The 22,259-nt window shown below is 49.8% G+C and overlaps 2 protein-coding genes across 2 annotated transcripts in view; one reads left to right on the top strand and one right to left on the bottom strand.

The window, feature by feature from the left end:
- Positions 1 to 1,831, bottom strand: part of LOC144737109 (uncharacterized) — a 53,578-nt gene extending 51,747 nt beyond the window's left edge. The window contains exon 1 of the mRNA XM_078619788.1: positions 1,659 to 1,831. Within this exon, the coding sequence (XP_078475914.1) occupies positions 1,659 to 1,704 (46 nt within the window). The 5' untranslated portion in view covers positions 1,705 to 1,831. The remainder of the gene's footprint in view (positions 1 to 1,658) is intronic.
- Positions 1,211 to 20,836, top strand: LOC144737110 (putative methyltransferase-like protein 25). The gene is given in 14 exon segments (XM_078619790.1): positions 1,211 to 1,299; positions 1,302 to 1,328; positions 1,628 to 1,910; positions 4,834 to 4,950; positions 6,742 to 6,857; positions 8,227 to 8,526; positions 9,896 to 10,049; positions 10,527 to 10,624; positions 12,717 to 12,746; positions 15,060 to 15,133; positions 16,915 to 17,008; positions 17,469 to 17,543; positions 17,963 to 18,034; positions 20,423 to 20,836. Coding segments are annotated over 14 exon segments (1,626 nt in total). The 5' UTR covers positions 1,211 to 1,230; the 3' UTR covers positions 20,540 to 20,836.
- The last annotated feature ends 1,423 nt before the right edge of the window (positions 20,837 to 22,259 follow it).

Raw genomic sequence — 22,259 nt, 5'->3', positions numbered from 1 at the left:
TTCTAAAAACGAGCTATACAGCTCAGTGGTGTCTCACTTGTTAAAATAAAAAAAACTTTCAGGTTTAAACTGGCTTTGTCGGGTGGCGGTGGGCCAATGACAAATTTACCTGGTGAAATAACAAACACAGTAGAACCTCGGAGTTCGAACGCACCAGAACTCGAACAAATCAGTGTTCAAACGATATTTCCGAACATTTTTTGCCCCAGAAACCGAATGAAATTCGGAGGTCGAACGGGCAATCGCCACTTGAAAGAAGCCGTACGGCTGAGACGCGTATGGCCAGCGTGCATGACGCTTGCCCAGACAAAGGTTTTACCTCCTCCACCTCACCACCTTCCACTCAAGCCATCAACTCTCCTTATTATAGGTAAAGTGAAGTTCAATGTTCATTTATTTCATTAATCCATATATTTATTCATTTATTACATTTATTGTGTTTCTTGTTTTTTTGTATAATTTTATGCATGTAATTACTGTAAACTTCGTGTAAAAATGCTTTATAATGAGAGATTTCTTGTGTCTGGAACCAAATGCTGTCATTTACATTAATTCTTATGGGGAAAATTAATTCGGTGTTCGAACAAATCGGTGTTCGAATGGCCTTCTGGAACGAATTGAGTTCGATCTTCGGGGTACCACTGTACTGTAATAAAAAGATGTGCCTACACAATTTTTGTCAGTAGGGGGCGATGTTGCTTCTGCTGCTGGGCTATCCCAGTCGATTCAGCCTCAAGTGAGAACCTGGTGTAGCGGTGTGCAGTAAACATCGCCACTTGGGGAGACAAAGGCGGCCGGGCGTGGTGCTGGCCACCCACCCCCTCGTGTACCGTGCCAGCCTTCATAGGTGCTCGCTAACAGCACTTGCCCCTACAGCCTGTTAAGGCTACACGGGGGATCTTTGTCTGCCGGGAAAGGTCCTGGCAATGATTATTCAACATCGCCTTGCCAGGCACGCTGAGGAGAGGCTTGCGGAGCCCCAATGGTGTCATCACCTGATGACGGCTGCTTGTGTTGCGATCTATTATCTGTCTACGTGGCTTTACCGAAAGAACCAAAGAGTACGGATTCCTGCAGTCACGAATTAAGCTTCAAATCAAGATTAGTTAAATGCCGCTAAGAAAGAAAGTTGTATCGATTCTCCCTTAACCGGCAAGCGTCGATTCCACCGCCGCGGTCAATCCAAAGGGGAATCGAATCGACGTTAACGACTCCACCGCAAAAAACACCATGGGAGGAATCGATTGCCGCGAATCGATAACCGGTAATCAATCGCAAGAATCGATTCCCCGTCAACGCCCCCCCCTCCGACCCGCCATTGCGAGTCGGTGGCTCTGAGGTAAAATTTAAACATTTTATTACTTTAAACTCGCGACATCAAACACAAAGATTCTCCCATCCCCACCCAGAATAGGGAGGGGCAAAGTGTTAGCGGTAGCGAGTAGCAGCACACACGAAGTGCCGACATTGCGGGTGGCTAACACCACACCCGGCCGTCTTTGTCTCTCCCCACAGCTGATGTTGACACACACACGAGACACCAGGCACTCATTCGAGTCCAAATCTAACTGCGACACACAGCACCAGTTAGTACGATAACTGCGCCACAGACACCCACCACACACAGCACATCACGCGCCGAGCCATGCCCGACTTACTGGCGGAGAAGGCGGAGGCCGCGTGGCGCTTCGTCCGCGCCTCCATGTTCGTGCTGGGGGAGAGTTCGGCGCGCTTCTACGCCGACGCGACGTGGAGCCGCGTCGTGACAGGGGGGCACGACGGGGAGACGTCTCCCGCCCGAGTTCTCGGGGCCCTGCTGGGTGACGTCACGTCACGTGAGGCGGTCACCCGCCAATCGCGGCCGTTCGACGACGACCACGCAGCCGCCGGTTCAAATCCAACCGCCGCCGGTGAGTTTTAATATTTTTTATTATTTTAAAAAAAAGTATTAATTGATCAGTAAGGGTTGAGCACAACAACAAAAACTGCAGACGTGTGTTTCGTCGTTGAAATTTCACGCGTGTGGGTTTGAGTTTAAGTGGAGGCGTTAACTACATTTGCTGTAAGGTATTTAAATGTAACCTGTCATGTCACGTGACGCGGCCACACACCATAACGTGTTCAAATCCAACCACCGGTTCGTGAATAAAAACTAAATATTATTGTTTAAAATGTATTCATTTCTCTGTGGGTTTAAAAAACAAAACAATGCAGATAAATGTTTCATTTTTGATTAAAAGTTCACTCATATGGGTTGAGTTTAATTGAACGTGTTGGCTACATTTATGGTACGGTATTTAAATGTGCGCTGGTGCGTCACGTCAGCAAATTTATTTATTTATTATTTGTCCTGGGGGTTGTTTTGGGGCCGTCCATAAATGACGTCACGCACCGAGGGGGGGGGGGGTCAGACATTTGTGACGATGTGTGACGAGGGGGGGAGGGGGGGTTTGAGAAATGTAACGTTACATCAAAATGCGCAACTTTAAATAAATATTAATTGAGTATACAGTAATTGTCAAAACAACACTCATTTTCGTTATTAACTATTTGGTTATTTAAATTTACTAAGGTCACCTTTTATTTATTCTCTGAAGGAGCATTTTGCTTCTCCATGGGTGAATGGAGAAGCATACATTTTGTGAATTGTTTGAATGATTGTTATTTAACATTATGATTCTACCAGAGTTTTTCATTCTCTAAAATGAATATATGATTGGTATAATTACACTCTCCATTTAGCTTCGTTCTACTACAAAGTTTCAAGTCTTTTTTTATAGTTATAATTACTTTTAATATTTTCTAATTATAAGAGAATTTCAATATAATATTCTGAACATCTGCAGTTTTAGACGTTGAATATTTTCAAGTGAATTTTATGCTAAATTTCAGCTTTCCAACGCCTACTTTTTAATAAATGTTTTCTCCTACAACATCAGAGTGCAGCGCCACATTAAATACGCACTACAATGACAATAGTTTTAGTTTAAAGTAATTTGAAGCATCTTCTTGGTTCTTTCGGTAAAGTCTTTAAATTTTCAAAATGGAAAAATGGTTTTGGGGGGGGAGGCAGAGCTTTGTGACGTCATATTTGTGGGGGGGTCTCACTTTTTGTGACGCCGTGTGACGAGGGGGGGAGGGGGGGAAAAAAATCGGCCAAAATCGCGTGACGTCATTTATGGACGGCCCCTTATAATAAACACAAAACAACTGATTATTTGAGGTTTCGTTTTAATTTCACGCGTGTGGTTTGCGTTTTCATTTTAGATGTTAAACACATTCCTGCGGAGGGAGCTGGTAGGTACGTTGGGTTGCTCGGTCAATGGCCAGGGTCAACGGCGGCGTGGTGTATTCCGCAAATATGCCCGACTGTGAGGGCGGGCACAAGCCGGCGTGAGTCAGCAGGCGCACTGCGTGACGTCAGCAGGCGCACTGCGTGACGTCAGCAGGCGCACTGCGTGACGCTGCTGCATGTGGGTGACATCACAGATGTGACGTCACCGCTCACTTGCCGTGCAAAATATATCCATTATTGCACCCTCTTCCCCCCCAAAATACAAAAGTCTATTTTTATACTTTTTGCATTGTGTACAGTCTGGAAGCTACCCACATGCCAAATTTAAAGTTTGTTGCATGTTGGGAAGTACGCTAAACATTTCGAACAGACACACATATTCAGAAATTTCCCTTTTATATATTCTCTTTAATATGTCAACTCCATTTTCTGGTCGCTATTGATTTACGCGCGACCGCATCATGTGACCCGTCAAAAAGTGGCAGCCATGACGAGTCAAGTATTTTTTTTATTACGTAATAACTTGTTTGCGAACATCTTGTATTTATACAGCTCTTTATACAGCTCTTTTAAGCCAAGGCGCTTTACACGAGTGGTACAATTAGGGGAGCTAAAAGTGATACGGCGAATAGGGATGGGGGGGGGGTATGGGGAGAGGGAGGTTTAGTGGGTACGGGAAGTACGGGGGTACCTAGGGATGGAGGGAAGGATGGGCCAGGGAGAATAGGTTGTGTGGGTTTCGAGGGCAAGCGCGGAAACTCGACAAGGAAGGATGTGCTTCTTGCTTCATGCGGAGGGGAAGTCTGTTCCAGGGCAAGATGGGAAAAGGAGCGGAAACGGTGGATTGTGCACGAGGAGAGGGGGGAACGGTGAGGAGAGATTGAGAGTGGAGCGAGTGGGAGGGGGCATGAAACAAGACGAAGGATGATTTAAATTCCGCCCTTGTGAGTGACATTTATTCCGAAACATCATTAGGATCTACAAAATGCATCTAGATCAGAATCGGAGTATATATTTATACCGGAGAAATCCGATTAGATGTAAAGCTCTTTTTCACAGATGTCCAGCAGAGGCACGGGGTACGAACGTTACAGAAATAAACACGACACAAACACAATTGGAGTGCAAAACACTTAAATACACAAATGATACTAAACAATGATTTATCTTACCAGGTAAAGCCCACTGAGGTATTATTTTTCAGAAGCGACCTGGCCACAAATGATGGCTTAACAAAGTGGCTTATCACGTCGAAATTTACAACAGCAAAATATTCTAAATAATTTCAATGCGGAGCGGGTGGGCGGTCTGGCGTGGATCGTTACATCGCAGGGAGGAGGCCTTCATCCAGCAGTGGAATGACCATGGCTGATGGTGGTGGTGGTGGTGGTGGAGAAGGCTTGGGGTTGCCTTCAGCAGTGGATTGACCATGGCTGATGATGGTGGTGGTGGTGGTGGAGAAGGCTTGAGAAGGCCTTCATCCAGCAGTGGATTGACCATGGCTGATGACGACGTACGTGTTGTGTGTGTGCTCACAGGTGCCACGTTCACGAGCGGCGGGAGGCTGACGGAGGTGGGTGTGTTTGTGAGGGAGGTGGAGAGGTACACGCTGGATGGCCTCGGGCTGTGCACTTCACTCAAGCCCAGCATTCAAGGTGGACGATTGCGTTTACACTCACAGACACAAAGATTTAACACGTAAGCGTTCGCGACCACTATTATCTATAATAGAGGCTTTTCGGGTTAGATCGCGTAAATATGCAATGTGTCGTTAAACCCGCCACGGCCATTTGATAAGGTTTGTCACCTAAACAAAACATGCCAATTCATTACTAGTTCAGCACACCCGTAATAGCAATACAGGGGCTCATCTACTTATGAACGAGTTTGGTTCCAGAGGTCTGTTCGTAAGTCGATTTGTGCGTAAGTACAACTTAACTCCTGACGATTCCAAGCACGTTGTACGGCATGTGGACTAAACACGGGGGAATGGCTTTAAAAGTTATATAATTTCCTGTAGGTGTAGATGCCACCGGTTATTCACGTTTTGCAGATGTAGATGCCACCAACGCCATCTATTGCGCGGCGGTTGAACTTACGACTGTCGGTCCGAACAGGCAACTGGACATACGGACAGGATTGTTCGTAGCTCTGAAAGTTCATGAGTCGAATGTTCGTAAGTAGAGGAGTCCCTGTAATTCCACGTATATAGCGGCTTTTCATCAAGGATCTCAAAGCGCTGTACAGGACACAGCAGCAGCAGACACTCAGCATAAAAATATTTTTATTATAAATACATCTTAAGAATCCATTTACTAAATGAACTCACTGTTTAACAAGCGGAAGCGTGTATAAATACGTTTTAGGATGCATACAAAAAAATGATTTTCAGAGCGATCCCTCTGATACTCTGGTTTTTTGGTTTTTTCGGTAACACAAGTGTGTGTTGCGCCCGAAACGTCTTTTAATTAATTTAAAATTTTTACCTACGTGACTTTACCGAACAAACCAAAGAGTATGAATCCTTGCAGTCACGAACACTTCAAATCTAGGATTCCTCTGATGTCTCGTGGAAGAGCGTTCCATAGCCTGGGGGCTACGCGGAGAAACATCTCGGTCACTCGCAGAGCGAAGACGCCTCGACCTGGGGATGCAGAGAGAAGATCTGCACCCCCCACATCTTATGTACCATGAGGGGGACGTATTGGTGCGGCTTGTCAATGATGTAGGCTGGGGCATCAAGATGGTCCACCGCTTTGTTGAGTTAATAATAAAATATTTAAAAATACTTTTTTTCAGACACGCTTTAATGAAATGTACTGTCCGAGCTGCCCCTCCCCCTGCCCCCTTCCCCCATCGCCCCTCCCCTCCTTCCACATCCTCCGCCCCTCGGCGTGGCTCCCCGAGGCTTGCCGTGACGTCAGGGACCACGTGGTGATTTACAGCAACGTGAGTTGAGCGTCGACAATTAGAGCCGTAAACGTGGACAGTTAGAGCCGTAAAAAAAATTGTTTAAAAATATATATTTTTCATTGTCAATGATATAATATAGTATTGTCATCAGTATGACATACCTATACCAAGTTTGCAGTCGATAGCACATTGGGAAGTGGGTAAAATTTGAGTTAGAAGATTTTTTGAGGATACGACAACAGACGGAGTGAGTTAAATAAAAGCGTGTTAAAGAGGAATTCAAACTGGATTCTATGTGAGACTGGAAGCCAATGCAGGGAAAGCCAACACGGGCGTAATACGATGTGACGGTGTTCTGGTTAACAACCTATAGCAGCCGCATTATAACCGCGCTGAACGTGTCCACCTCCACAGATGGCGCTGCTGATACTCGCTACTAACAGCACTTTCCTTGACAGTCTGTTAAGGCTCTACGGTTGGCGGAGTGTGGTGGTGGGGGGAGGTCGATCTTTATGTCTTTGCGTCTGCTGCAGATTTGGCTCCCGCACTGGACCTCAGGAACTGCATCATGAGTCCCAAGAAATGCCACGAGGTGCAGACGATGGCGGGGGCCGTGGCGAGCCTCGCCCAGAGCTGCGGACTCCACCAGGTGAGAGCTACGGGACACCATTTCTTTGTTGATGTAATGTGAGGATATATCCGGGTCGTTGACGGATCACAACTCGTCACGATGATTGGCTCTGCTGGTCCTGGTCCATAGCCAATGGGGGGAAGCCTAGGGGCGTGGCCCTGACGTGATGTCAAGGTGACAGCTGTAAGTAGAGCATTGGTTCTGCTGGCTTTGGCCACAGCCAATGGGGAGACGAGTCAGGGGCGTGGTCCCGGGAGCCTACGGTGGAGTCTGGAAGATTCCATAGAGGCTAACCAGGATTGGTGGAAAGGTACCACGTGACCCGGGTATTAGATAGGGGTGGAGACGAACAACACGTGGTCAGAACTGGAACGAACGAAGGGAAGAGGCCACGCGAGAGCGGGGGTCCAGGCTGCCATGTGGCTGCGCGCGTCTCTCTCTCTCTATCCCTCTCACGCTGTCTCTCTCACGCTGTCTCTCTCACGCTGTCTCTCTCACGCTGTCTCTCTCACGCTGTCTCTCTCATGCTGTCTCTCTCACGCTGTCTCTCTCACGCTGTCTCTCTCACGCTGTCTCTCTCACGCTGTCTCTCTCACGCTGTCTCTCTCACGCTGTCTGTCAGCAGCGTGAAGGAGAGTTGTAATGAAAGACGAATAAAGACCGGATTCCAGAAGTCGCTTCAACGACCTTTATTACATTAACAATGGTCAGCCACGGCGGAGGTATTAGTCCTGCCGTGTTTCAGATCTGCCTTGTGCTCGCGAATACGGTCCGACACATGCCGTTTCGTTTCCTCGATGTAACAATCAACATCGCCAGTTTCTTCAGCCTCCTACCCTCCACTCCCGCTCACTTCCCAGACCCGGCATTGTGTTGTACTCGGGCTCGGGTTGCAGCTTGCACTTCGCCACTCCCCCTACCCCACACCCCCACCCTCTCTATCTCTCCTCCCTGGCTCCCCCCCCCCCCCCCTTACGTGTATATAGCCTCGTGTCACAAGCAGCCTCCTTTTGCCCATTTCAGCAATTTGTTTCTTGCTGTGGTTGTTTCAACCTGATGACGGGTACTTGTGTTTCGCCCGAAACGTCGTGATTTAATTTATTTTATTTTATACCTACGTGACTTTACCGAAAGAACCAAAGAGTATGGATTATTGCAGTCACGAAAACTTCAGATCTAAATTGTGGCCATGTTTGCTTCTGGGAAAAAAGAGCTGAATAAAGCCAACCCCTGCCTTTACCTGATGAAATAACTAAGTTTGAGTAGTTTTATTAAAGAGCCGCATGCAACTCGGGAGACGCCAGTGTGGCCCCCTGCGGCCTGTGGTTTTAACCCGCGCTCCGTTCCGCACGTGCGCACGTGCGCACGTCCTCGTCCGTGTCCCCAGGTGGTGGAACTGGGCTCGGGCAAGTCGTACCTGGGCTCGGAGCTGGCCTGGCGCTACTCGTTCCGCGTCGCCGGCCTGGACTCGAGTCCCACGGTGACGCGGGGAGCCGAGCGGCGGGAGGGGAGGCTGCTGGACAGACGGCGCGGAAGGGGAGGGGGCGGAGGCCGGGCGGCGGGGAGGCCGGGCGAGACGTCAGCCGTGCCGCGGAGTGCACGCCCCGGCGAGGCGGGTGGTCACTCGACGGTGAACGCTCACGTGACCCCCGGCACCGACCTCCAGGCGGTGCTGGCCGACTCCGGGGTGAGCCGACGAGAGCGTGGGGTCCCACAGTGGCGATATGTTAACTACCACGCCTGGGCGTGTGGATGTACCTTGAACTTCTTTCGCACCGCCATACGGAGCCAACCCTGCTCATCGGAGGTTCGGGGGAAGGACAATAAACTAAGCGCAAAAAGCAGTTCTAAAGAAACTCGATGATGATTTACAACTGCAGAATAGCTCCCGGTGGCTTCCTAGTATCGGAAGAAAGAGCGTTCAAGATGGCCGCAGAAGCGCATCTGAAAGCGCGCGATGCGGAGACTGTCTTTGTTGGATGGCCATAGCCAAAACCCGCTGTGAGGATGGTACGGAGGACGGCGTGGGTTCAATCCCGACGCTGACACCTGTTGTATATTTGAAGTTTGCGGTGTCTCTCTCTCTCCTTGTGGTCATGTGAATTTTTCTCCGGGTCCTCCGGTTTTTCCCCTCCGCGTCCTCCGGTTTATCCCCTCCGCATTTAGAATCAGCATCGCGCGTTTAGAGCATTTAGGTGTGGGGAGCTCCTCCGGCAGGCAAGGCTGCGTTGGCTGGGTTATGTAGCCCGCATGTCCAGCCACCGCATGCCTAAACAGCTTTTGTTCGGCCGGATCGAGGGGGCTAAATGGGCGCGGCACGGGCTAGAGAAGAGATGGAGTGATGTGGTACAGGAGGACGTGGAGCTGAGTGGACTTGCCGATGACTGGTACCAGCGGTGTCAAGATCGGCCTCTGTGGAGGAGGCTCGTGAAGGACGCTACTGGGCAGTTGGAGGCAGTCACCCTCCAACAACAGCGGAGGGCGGAGGAGCGACGCTCACAACAACGAGTGGAGCGCCGGGTGGCTAAAACACAGCAAGTTGGCACAGTAGGGGGCACAGGTGGTGCATCAGCCAGTCATCTCGGTCATCTCAGTCAGTCAACCCGTAGCACCTGGGTCTGCCCCGTGACCTCCTGCCAGCGGGCGTTAGACACTTCACGTGGCCTCAAGGTGCACATAGCCTGGCACAAGCGTCGTGGTGACGTCACCGCCACTTAGTGGCGAATGGCGGTTGTTGTTGGAGCGTTAGTGTAGTGGTTAGCGCCCTGCGCTACAAACTTGGCGACCCGAGTTCGATTCCCGCTCATGGCCACCAACACCAGTGACGATTATCGGAACCGGTCCTGGACCTCCCCCAAGTCGACTCAGCCTCAAAATTAGTACCTGGTGCGGTGTGCAGTAAACATCGCCACTGGGCGAGACAAAGACCGCCAGGTGTGGTGCTGGCCACCCACCTCCTTGTGTGCCGTGCCAGCCTTCATCGGTGCTCGCTAACAGCACTTGCCCCCAACAGTCTGTGAAGGCTACATGGGGGACCTTCGCCTTTGTTCTTGTAGGTGTGCGTGAGTGAGGGTGTGCTGCTGGCCGGCCTGCACGCGTGTGGTGACCTCTCCTCCACCGCTGTTCGTCTCTTCTGCTCCTCTCCGCATGCCCGCGCCCTCTGCCTCGTCAGCTGCTGCTACCACCGCCTCACAGAGCAAGGAGACGCGGGTACGCACGCACCGCGTAGGCACGCACGCATACGCATATGTCGGCATGCGCACACACATGCGGTCGCACAAACACGTACATAGGCACGCACACACGCGTGCGTACGCACACACACAGAGCGAGGGGGACACGTACACATATGCACACACACATACACGTGCTTATGTACACACACACGCATACGTACACAAACACAGCGAGGGGACCCACGTACTTACGCACACATGCCCGTATGCACACACACACACACCTGTACGCGCACACACAAAGGCCACAAGGACACACATACAGCGCAGGGACACATGTACATACACGCACATAGACCAAACAATCTGTTAACAGTTACACGAGGGATCTTCATTTGTATTGTTTTGCTCTGTGTATTATATTACCGGTAATCTGTAGATTCACATGTTCTGTCAGTGTGCCGAAGCACGGTTGAAAGTGACGCTTCATTGTTTTTTTTCGTTTCTGCAGGTGAGAATCTGTCCTCCTTGCCAGGATTTCCTATGAGCCAGAAGCTGTCCTCGATGCAGTGCATGCTGGGAAGGAATGCCCGCATGACGGCATGTCTGGTAAGGGCAGCACCGACTTCTCTCTCTTTATTATTTGGTTCTTTCGGTTAAGTCACGTCTAAAGATAAAATAATAAATTAAATTAAATAATAGAATACGACGTTTCGATTGCAACACAAGCAATCATCATCAGGTATAATGAAATAGCGACATAAAATCTAACCAGAAAACTATAGACAGACATATTAGCAGACAGATATCACCAAGATACATAGAGAGAGCAACAACTATGTATCTTGGTGATATCTGTCTGCTAATATGTCTGTCTATAGTTTTCTGGTTAGATTTTATGTCGCTATTTCATTATACCTGATGATGATTGCTTGTGTTGCAATCGAAACGTCGTATTCTATTATTTAATTTAATTTATTATTTTATCTTTAGACGTGACTTAACCGAAAGAACCAAATAATAATTCCTGCAGTCACGAAAGTTCTAAAATTAAGATTCTCTCTCTTTGTCTCTCTCTCACTGCCTCTGAGCAGCATGGCCATTATGAACCCTTTCACAGAGACATCCAGTCCCAGGGCTCAAACTGAGCATGGTGGCTATGAGATGTTAACTACCTCGCCTGGTATACAGGAGGTCGTGGGTTCCATCCCGACCCTGACGTCTGCTGCTGCTGTATATTTGGAGTTTGCGTGTCTCTCTCGCATTATCATCACGGTGGCTAGGAGATGTTAACTACCTCGCCTGGTACACAGGAGGTCGTGGGTTCGATCCCGACCCTGACGCCTGCTGTGTATTTGGAGTTTGCGTGTCTCTCTCTCTCACTCTTCGTGATCGCGTGGATTTTTCTCCGGGTTCTCCGGTTTTTTCCCCCCACATTTAGAATCAATGTCACACGTTTAGAGTGTCTGGCTGCTATACATTGCCACGTGATGATGATGGTAAGCCACTTCGTTGAGCTATCATTTGTGGCCAGGTCACTTCTGAGAAAGAGCCACACAGCTTGGTGGGGATTGGTGAGCGGGAATCGAACCAGGGTTGCCGGGTTCGTAGCGAGGTTCTACCGCTCCCCACTACACATATGCGTAAAAAATATCTATTTGACCAGGTGATCTGGCCACCAATGATAGCTCAACGAAGTGGATAATCATGATGTGGACATTTATAGCAGTAGCCAAATACTCTAAATGCACGTCGATTCTAAATGTGGAGGGAAAAAGCGGAGGACCCGGAGAAAAATCCACGCGATCACAGAGAGAGAGACACGCGCAGACTCCAAATATACAACAGGCGTCGGGCTCGGGATCTAGCCCATGACCTCCTGTATATGGCCAAGTCACTTCTGATACATGTGTAGTGTGCTCCTCGTCGCTGTGTGTGTGTGTAGCACACACACGAGGACATGAGGTAGTGGCAGGAGGCACCTTCTCTCTATTTCTGTTACACCAACTCCGGCCTCCCTTCTCAGCCACGTTGCCGTACAGCCCGGCCCAGACACGACCCTGACCGCGTTGCACCGACGGCGTCGACCGAGACAGCCAACAACTGTTCGGCCGCGTAATTATCGGGCGAAGGCGGCAGCGGACGAAGGCGGCGAAGACGACAGCGACGACGAGACGAGTCCACTCCCAGAACCGGCAGCCTGGAGCTCTCACTCTCCGCTGCTTTTATTCTACTCGGCGCGGCCTGGTTCCGCCCTGGCTCCGCCCTGGCCACGCCTCCCTTCTCGAACCCACGAGCGAGTTCTAGGGGCCTCCCGATGAGGTCTTCCGTGACGCTTGCCCCAGTTCCTCCGCCCTGCCGGCACTCACAGCCGTGTACGCGCTCGGCGGCGTGAGTGCGCTGACTGCCCACCGCAGTTGCCGCTGCTGGACAGCAGTCGGCGCTGTGTCACTACAGCAACAGCCGCCATTCGCCACTAAGTAGCGGTGACGTCACCACAACGCTTGTGCCAGGCCGTGTGCACCCTGAGGCCACGTGAAGTGTGGCGAAAGCCCGCCGGCAGGAGGTCACGGGGCAGACCCAGGTGCCACGGGTCGACTGACTAAGATGTGTCACTACACATACACACGTACCTACACACGAGTGAATGTTGCTCCCACGCCCATCTAATTGAACGTTCTCCCCCCCGTGTCTCCCGCAGTCTCGGGAACGAGCGAGGCATGGCAAAGGGGTGAGTGTGCGAGCGCCTCTCCCAACGTGGCTCACGCGCGTGGGAAGCTGCCACCCACAGTGGGCGGCGGTAGGGGCGGTGGTGGTGGTGGCGGTGGTGGTGGTGGTGGTGGTGGCGTTGGTGGTGGTGGCGGTGGCGGTGGTGGCGGTGGAGGCGGTGGTGGTGGAGGCGGTGCTGGTGGTGGTGGCGGTGGTGGTGGCGGTTGTGGTGGCGGCGGTGGTGGTGGTGGTGGCGGTGGTGGTGGTGGTGGTGGAGGCGGTGGTGGTGGAGGCGGTGCTGGTGGTGGTGGCGGTGGTGGTGGCGGCGGTGGTGGTGGTGGTGGCGGTGGTGGTGGTGGTGGAGGCGGTGGTGGTGGTGGCGGTGGTGGTGGCGGTGGTGGTGGTGGAGGCGGTGGTGGTGGAGGCGGTGCTGGTGGTGGTGGCGGTGGTGGTGGTGGAGGCGGTGGTGGTGGTGGTGGTGGCGGTGGTGGTGGTGGTGGTGGAGGCGGTGGTGGTGGAGGCGGTGCTGGTGGTGGTGGCGGTGGTGGTGGTGGAGGCGGTGGTGGTGGTGGCGGTGGTGGTGGCGGTGTAACGGTCGACAGCGCGATTGGTTCATCGGAAAGTTTTTTTGTTTGTGGTTAGATCGCAGTACCGTTGTCACATCGTAACGCACGCGGTGTTTACACAACGCAAATCGCGATCGAAGTGAAATGGTTAGTCAACATCTGATAAGCTGAATTTGCATGCAATCAAACGGTATTGTGGGGTTACTCTCCCGACACACAACCCAGCGTGCGGCAAAGTCGTCGCCAGCTGGCACGTTCTGTTGACGTGGCAAACCCTCACTCTGCTCGGCCGTGTCGGGTGGCAGTGGGTTTGACGACGCAACGTTTGTATTCACGCGATCTCTAACCCAAACAAAAACACCTTCTTTATAAATACGGTCGTGTCCTCCTATAACGCGACCGGGGTCGTAGTAGTTGCCTTCCTGAAGAACACCACATCATGGAAAAAGCACGTTATAATAAATAATATATAATGTAGGGTAAAGCAGAGTCCGTGATGATGGCGTGAGGTGCGTAACGCAGGGCCTGAACAAAGGCCGAGGTGCGTGGTGTAGTAGCGTCTCGAAGAATCATCCAGCAGCATCCCACAATGCCTTGCGTGATAATGATGATTATGCTACACTATACACGACACTACTATACACTGCACTATTCACTACAACTGTGGTTCTTAACCGGGGGGGGGGGGGGGGGGTGCGAGACATGGCCAGATCTTTTTTAGAAGGTAAATCATTGAAAACACAAATTAAGCGACGGGAAACGTTAAGATACAACTTACTTCGTTTCATCAAACTGTCCCCCGTCTGTTTAGTAACATTATACAAACATGTTGGTAGAAAAAATAATATAATAATAGATCACGACGTTTCGAACGTGACTTTACCGAAAGAACCAAAGAGTGTGGATTCCTGCAGTCACGAAAGCTTCAAATCAAGATTGCATACTAATGGCTCGTGTTGTCTGAAACCATCTGAATGCGTAGAGAACTGCAGAGCTTTGGGGTCTTTGTTTTTACGCCGGATCGCCGCTCGGCTGCTGCTGCCCCTTGCCGCTTGGGGAGTCTGTCCAGCAGTGGATAGATCAAGCCTTGCATTGTACTGCGTGTCACCGTTGTGTGTGTGTGTGTGTCAGTGCGTTGTGTGTGTGTGTGTGTGTCAGTGCATTGTACTGCGTGTCACCGTTGTGTGTGTGTGTGTCAGTGCGTTGTGTGTGTGTGTGTCAGTGCGTTTGTGTGTGTGTGTCAGTGCGTTGTGTGTGTGTGTGTCAGTGCGTTGTGTGTGTGTGTGTCAGTGCGTTTGTGTGTGTGTGTGTGTCAGTGCGTTTGTGTGTGTGTGTCAGTGCGTTGTGTGTGTGTGTGTCAGTGCGTTTGTGTGTGTGTGTGTGTCAGTGCGTTGTGTGTGTGTGTCAGTGCGTTGTGTGTGTGTGTGTGTCAGTGCGTTTGTGTGTGTGTGTGGTGTGGACGGTGGAGAGCGGTAGCGTAGCGATTAGCGCGCTGCGCTACGAACCCCGGCGACCTGAGTTCCATTCTCGCTCACGGCCAACATCGGTGACGATTATCTGAACCGGTCCTAGATCGACTCGGCCTCAAATGAGTACCTGGTGCGGTGTGCAAACATCGCCATTGGGGAGACAAAGGCGGCCGGGCGTGGTGTTGGCCACCCACCCCCTGGTGCGCCGTGCCAGCCTTTATAGGTGGTACTCTCGAACAACACTTGCTCCAACAGTCTGTTAAGGCTATACGGGGGATCTTTGTCTTTGTCTGTATTAAGCTCCCTACAGATTCGCTGTTTTTCTGGGCCGTGCTGCAAGTACTCATCCGAGACCATTACGACTCCGGCTCCAGGTATTGAACGTGAGATGCGGCTCAATGGTTGTGCACGGCTGTCTCCTTCTCCGGCGCAGCTACAGGGTGTGCGGGTTCGAGCCCCTGACGCTGGCTGTCTTGTCCCTTTCTGGGTGGGATCTGGAAACTCTGCACGTGAAGAAATCGCCCGCTAGGTGTCTCCCTCTGTCTCTTAGATTGGTGGAAATATTTACCAAAAGAGCTTAACACAAAGCCAAAGGGACGACAAAGATCCCCCTCCCCGTATAGCCTTAACAGGCTGTTGGGGCAAGTGCTGTTAGCGTAGCGGGAACCTATGATAGGCACGGAACACAAGGGGTGGTTAACCAGCCCAAAAACAAAGATCCCCCGTATAGCCTTAACATTCTGTTGGGGCAAGTGCTGTACGCGAGTAACAGCTATGAAGGCCGGCACGGCAGCACCACGGCCGGCCACCTTTGTCTCCCCAGTGTGGCGATGTTTACTCCGCACTGTGCCAGGTACCCGTTTTAGGCTGAGTCGACCTAGGGCAGGCCCAAGACCGGTTCAGATAATTGTCACCGGTGTTATTGGCCGTGAGCGGGAATCGAACTCGGGTCGCCGGGTTCGTAGCGCAGCGCGCTAACCGCTACACTACCACTTACACATTCACACACTGTGAACACAATTATCACCCGCCTTGATCTACCCACTGCTGGATGAAGGCCTACCCCTAGGCACCACCACCTCTCAGATCCTACAATTTCGTTGCTCCGTCTACCCGGTGGACTTCCTCTATCACGTAGGGCTGGCAATACCACAGCGGTATCACGTAAGGCTGGCAATAACAGTATCATATAGGGCAGGCTGGCAATACCACGGATGTTAACTACCTCGCCTGATACACAGGAGGTCGACCCTGATGCCTGTTGTATATTTGGAGTTTGCGTGTTCTCCCTGTGGTCGTGTGGATTTTTTTCTGGGTCCTCCGGTTTTTCCCTCCACATTTAGAATCATGCATTGAGAGTATTTGGCTGCTGTACATTTCCACTTGATGATGAGCCACTTCGTTGAGCTATGATTTGTGATGGGCAGGTCACTTCTGAAAAAGAGCTTTCTAGCGCAGTGGGCCTCACCTGGTCACATAAAAAATAGTTTATAGTTTTAATATCACGTAGGGCTGGCAATGGCACAGCGATATCGTACAGTGGTACCCCGGAGATCGAACTTAATTCGTTCCAGAAGGCCATTCGAACACCGATTTGTTTGAACACCGAATTAATTTCCCCCATAAGAATTAATGTGAATGACATTAATTGGTTCCAGACACAAGAAATATCTCATTATGAAGCATTTTTACACGAAGTTTACAGTCATTACATGCATCAAATCATACAAAAAAACAAGAAACACAATAAATAAATGGAATGAATGAATAAATATATGGAATAAATTAAATAAATGAACATTGAACTTCACTTTACCTGTAGTAAGGAGAATTGATGGCTTGAGTGGAAGGTGGTGAGGTGGAGGAGGAGGTGGTAAAACCTTTGTCTGGGCAAGCGTCATGCACGCTGGCCATACGCGTCTCAGCCGTACAGGTTCTTTCAAGTCGCAATTGCCCGTTCGACCTCCGAATTTCGTTCGGTTTCCGGAGCAAAAAATGTTCGAAAATATCGTTCGAACACCGATTTGTTTGAGTTCTGGTGCGTTCGATCTCCGAGGTTCTACTGTATTTGCCAGGAAATACTCCACATCTCATTACTCGCCATGATCTGAGCACCGTTGTTCGGTGTTTTGTTTTTGTTGTTGTTGTTTCTCAGCGACGAGCACGTGGGAAAGGTGTTCTCGAAGAGCCGGAGCTTTGTCGATTACTGCCGAAGAGTCCTGGAGAAGATGGGGCTTGATCACGCCAAGGTGAAACTCTCCGATGCTTTGTCCCCCCGCGTACCTGTTAACCGTGTGGCATCTTGCAAAGATTAACGCCGCTGCAGTTTTCTGGAGGTTAACCCCACCGTAGGTTAACGCCTCCGTGTGTTAAAAGACAAATAAATCTCGCAGAGCAATTGCAAACCCTTCGTTAGAGAACGGAGGGTTTCCACGTGTCTGTGTGTGCGTGTCTGTGTGTGCGTGTCTGTGTGTGCGTGTCTGTGTATGTGTCGGTATATCTGTGTGCGTGTCTCTGTGCCCGTGTCTCCGTGTACGTCATTGGAACAGGAAAGGGTTAAGTGCAGAATTTAATTGAATGTGATTTTGGTGTGCAGAGATTTGTGACAGGGCTGAAGCCATCTATCGATGCAGTCCTGATCTATGTCTGTAGTTTCACGCCACCATAGATGCTCCGTGATTCTTTGCTCGTGTGTGTGTTACTATACAGCTCACAGATTCTGAAATCCAGAGCTACCATGACCGTTACATCGACAGAAAGGTCGAACTTGAAGCTTTCAATCAGGTAAACTACTTATTTTACAAGTGACATTCTGTATTCTGATCTCTCTCTCTCCTTCAAAATCAGCTCAAGCCTCCGGTCTCTGTGTGCGTGTCTCTGTCTGCGTGTTCGTGTCTCTGTGTGCGTGTCCGTGTCTCTGTGTGCGTGTCTCTGTGCGTGTGTCCGTATCTCTGTGTGTGTTTCTGTGTGTGTTTGTCTCTGTGTGTGTGTGTCTGTGTGTGTGTCTGTGTGTGTGTGTCTCTGTGTGTGTGTGTCTGTGTGTGTGTCTCTGTGTGTGTGTCTCTGTGTGTCTCTGTGTGTGTGTCTCTGTGGGTGTATCTCTGTGTGCGTGATTCTGTGTGCGTGATTCTGTGTGCGTGTCTCTGTGTTCGTGTCTCTGTGTCCGTGTCTCTGTCTGCGTGTTTCTGTCTCCGTGCATCCAGATGAAAGCTGCCCTCGCTCCCTGTGTGGAAGCTCTCATTTTAACGGATCGGTTGTGCTATCTACAAGAACAGGTAAACACATTCAACTCTTTTTTTGTTAATTTAATAACACAAGCTAAGAAAATGTATCCATAATAGAGGTTTTTATTATGGATACACATCTACGCCTCTGTATAAGGAACGAAACAGGAAGACTTCTCCACAAATATGGCCGTCGCCTGATGAAGCTGGTTGTAATTACTGGCGAAACGTCGAACTCAGATTGTAAATGTTGTGGCTTGGCTCTCCAACACACCGGTTAGTGCTGTACTAGTATACTACACTATACACTACACTATACACTACACTATACACTACACTATACACTACTATACACTACACTATACACTAAACTATACACTACACTATACACTACACTATACACTACTATACACTACACTATACACTACTATACACTACACTATACACTACACTATACACTACACTATACTTACACTACACTATACACTACACTATACACTACACTATACACTACTATACACTATACCATACACTATACTATACACTACACTATACACTATACTATGCACTACACTATACACTACACTATACACTACACTATACACTACTATACACTACACTATACACTACACTATACACTACTATACACTACACTATACACTACTATACACTACACTATACACTACACTATACACTACTATACACTACACTATACACTACACTATACACTACTATACACTACACTATACACTACCTTAACACTACACTATACACTACACTATACACTACACTATACACTACACTATACACTACACTATACACTACACTCTACACTACACTATACACTACTACACACTACACTACTATACACTACACTATACACTACACTATACACTACACTATACACTACACTATACACTACACACTAGTGCTGTACTAGTGACGAATTGGCCACGTTCTGTTTACGTGACAACCCTTACTATTTGGCTGTGTCGGGTGGTGGCGGTTTTACGACACATTTATTTATGCAATCTAACCCAAAGAACCTCTTATGGATGATATTGGTCACGAAAGCCTCCCACGTGTTAAGAAAATGAAGTCGATTCAGAACGAATACTGAACGATCGTCGACCAACAGATGATGATGGGCGTGCTCAGTGGCAACAATATAAACACTTTACCAGCAGAGCCACAGGCAATCTGACATCAATCAAAACTCCGCCCCACTGTTTGTAGAGATATTGCAAAGGCTGTACTGTAGGGGCGATCGCGCGGATTTTGGATGTAACCGGAGCACACATATTCGTTGTTCGGTTTCAGCATGTGACCTGTCGTGAACATTTCCAAGAACAGCAATGCATCACTGTTATTAGATGATTAATTTTGGGCTGAAGGGAAAATCCCCGGGTTGTTAGCTCGTGTCAAAATCTCGATTTGAAGCTTTCGTGACTGCAGGAATCCATACTGTCTGATTCTGTCGGTAAAGTGTCAAAATCTCAGCGCGCCCGGTTAATCCGCAAGTCGGAAAATTAAAATAAATCACGACGTTTCGATTGCAACACAAGCGATCATCGTCGCCGGTGTTGCAATTGAAACGTCGTGATTTATTCTTATTTTATACCTCCGTGACTTTTACCGAAAGGTAGCAGAGAGTTTTGTGTCAAAATCGCAGCGCGCCCGGTGAATCCGCAAGTCGGATGAACCGCGCATGCCGACAACCAAGGGTCTAGCGTGTAGAGCAGTGGTTCTTCACCTTCACCGTAACCTCAGGCTCAGTCGTACAATGTGTTTTTGTAGAATGTTAATAAACAGACCAGGGGGGTTGATGAGACGAAGTAAGTTGTGACTTCACATGCCCCGAGGCTTAATTTGTGTTTCGGTGATTTAGCTTCTAAAAAAAACCTGGACACGTTTCGCAACCCCCCCATGAAGGGCATCTCGCATCTCCAGGGGATGCAGCGTGCACCCCAGGTTAAGAACCACTGGTGTAGTGTATAGTGTAGTGTATAGTGAAGTGTGTAGTGTAGTGTGTGGTGTAGTGTATAGTGTAGTGTAGTGTGTGGTGTAGTGTATAGTGTAGTGTATAGTGTAGAGTATAGTGTAGTGTGTAGTGTATAGTGTAGTATAGTGTAGCGTGTAGTGTATAGTGTAGTGTATAGTAGTGTCTAGTGTAGTGTATAGTGTAGTGTATAATGTAGTATCGTGTAGTGTATAGTAGTGTGTAGTGTATAGTGTAATGTAGTGTATAGTGTAGTATATAGTGTAATGTAGTGTATAGTGTAGTGTATAGTGTAATGTAGTGTATAGTGTAGTGTATAGTGTAATGTAGTGTATAGTGTAGTGTATAGTGTAGTGTATAGTGTAGTGTATAGTGTAGTGTGTGGTAGATAGGGGGAGCGGTCGTGCCCGCCCGTGACGTCGATCCTCAACGTTGAACAGGGGGTTGCCCACGCGGGCATCGTGCGGCTGTTCCACCCCATGGTGTCCCCCCGGTGCTTCGCTCTCGTCGCAAGCAAGACGGCCGAACCCGACATCCTCGCCTCCTCGTCGCCCTGAGACAACATCATCATCATCACCACCCTGCCATCATCGCCCTCGTCACCACCATCATCACCAGCATCATCATCACTACCACCATGGTCACCACCGTCATCACCATCTTCACTATTACGGGCACCTCCACGATGCGTCTCACTGCTGCCACTCACTGTGACGATCGAGGGGGACCCCCCCCCCACCCCCGACGCTGGCAGATGGCCCTGTGGGGCACAAGGACAGCTTTCAAAATCACTCGTTCACTCGCCTACCAGCTCACTCACCCACCCACCCACTCACCCACTCACTCACCCACCCACCCACTCACCCACTCACTCACCCACCCATTCACTCGCCTACCTGCTCACTCACCCACCCACCCACCCACTCTCCTACCAGCTCACTCACCCACCCACCCACTCACCCGTCCAAGTCACTCAGCTACTCGCTCATCCATCTAGCCACTCATCCACTCACCCACCTACTCACTCACATACCCACCCAACTACTCACCCACTTTCCCACCCACCCATTCACTCACCTACTTGCTCACCCACCCATCCACTCACCCACCCACTCACCCATCCAATTCACTCACCTACTCGCTCACCCATCTAGTCACTCATCTACTCACTGGCCCACCTACTCACTCACATACCCACCCAACTACTCACCCACTCTCCCACCCACCCAGTCACTCACCTACTCGCTCATCCACCCACCCACCTACTCACCCACTCTCCCACCCACCCACTCACCCACCCACTCACCCATCCAATTCACTCACCTACTCGCTCACCCATCTAGCCACTCATTTACTCACCCACCTACTCACATACCCACCCAACTACTCACCCACTCTCCCACCCACCCAGTCACTCACCTACTCGCTCATCCACCCACTCACCCACCTACTCACTCACCTACCCAACCACCCACCTACTTGCTCACCTACCCACCCACCTAATACCCACCCACTCACCCACCCACCCACTCACCCACCCACTCACCCACCCACTCACCTGCTTCCCCATCCACTCACCCACCCATTTACTCACCCACCTACTCACCCACCCACCTACTCACCTACCCACTCACCCGACACTGAGAACAATAGTTATGAAGTTATCTCCGTGTCTACGTTACAGTTCTGTGTAGAATTCTTAATTTGGTAATTTTAAACTACTGCTTAAAGAATAAATATAATATTAATCTTTTTTTAACCTACTTTGTTTTCCTTTTGTGCTGGAAATCCCAGAGTGCATCTGCGTCCGCCACCCACCACCCCTACAACTGTCCACTCACCCAGCAGTGATCCATGTGGTGGGGTAAAGTGTGGGTAATCCCACCGCGTGGTGAAGTATGGCCGCAACGGTGACTAGGAGATGTTAACTACCTCGCCTGGTATACAGGAGGTCGTGGGTTGGATCCCGACCCTGACATCTGCTGTGTATTTGGAGTTTGCGTCTCTCTTTATCATCATCATGGTGGCTAGGAGATGTTATCTACCTCGCCTGGTATACAGGAGGGCGTGGGTTGGATCCCGACCCTGACACCTGCTGTATATTTGGGGTTTGCGTCTTTCTTTATCATCATCATGGTGGCTAGGAGATGTTAACTACCTCGCCTGGTATACAGGAGGTCGTGGGTTGGATCCCGACCCTGACACCTGCTGTATATTTGGGGTTTGCGTCTTTCTTTATCATCATCACGGTGGCTAGGAGATGTTAATTACCTCGCC

Source organism: Lampetra planeri, chromosome 64, assembly GCF_965212315.1.
Source record: "Lampetra planeri chromosome 64, kcLamPlan1.2.h2, whole genome shotgun sequence".
Taxonomy (NCBI): Eukaryota; Metazoa; Chordata; class Hyperoartia; order Petromyzontiformes; family Petromyzontidae; genus Lampetra; species Lampetra planeri.
This window is presented reverse-complemented; position numbering and strand designations above follow the sequence as displayed.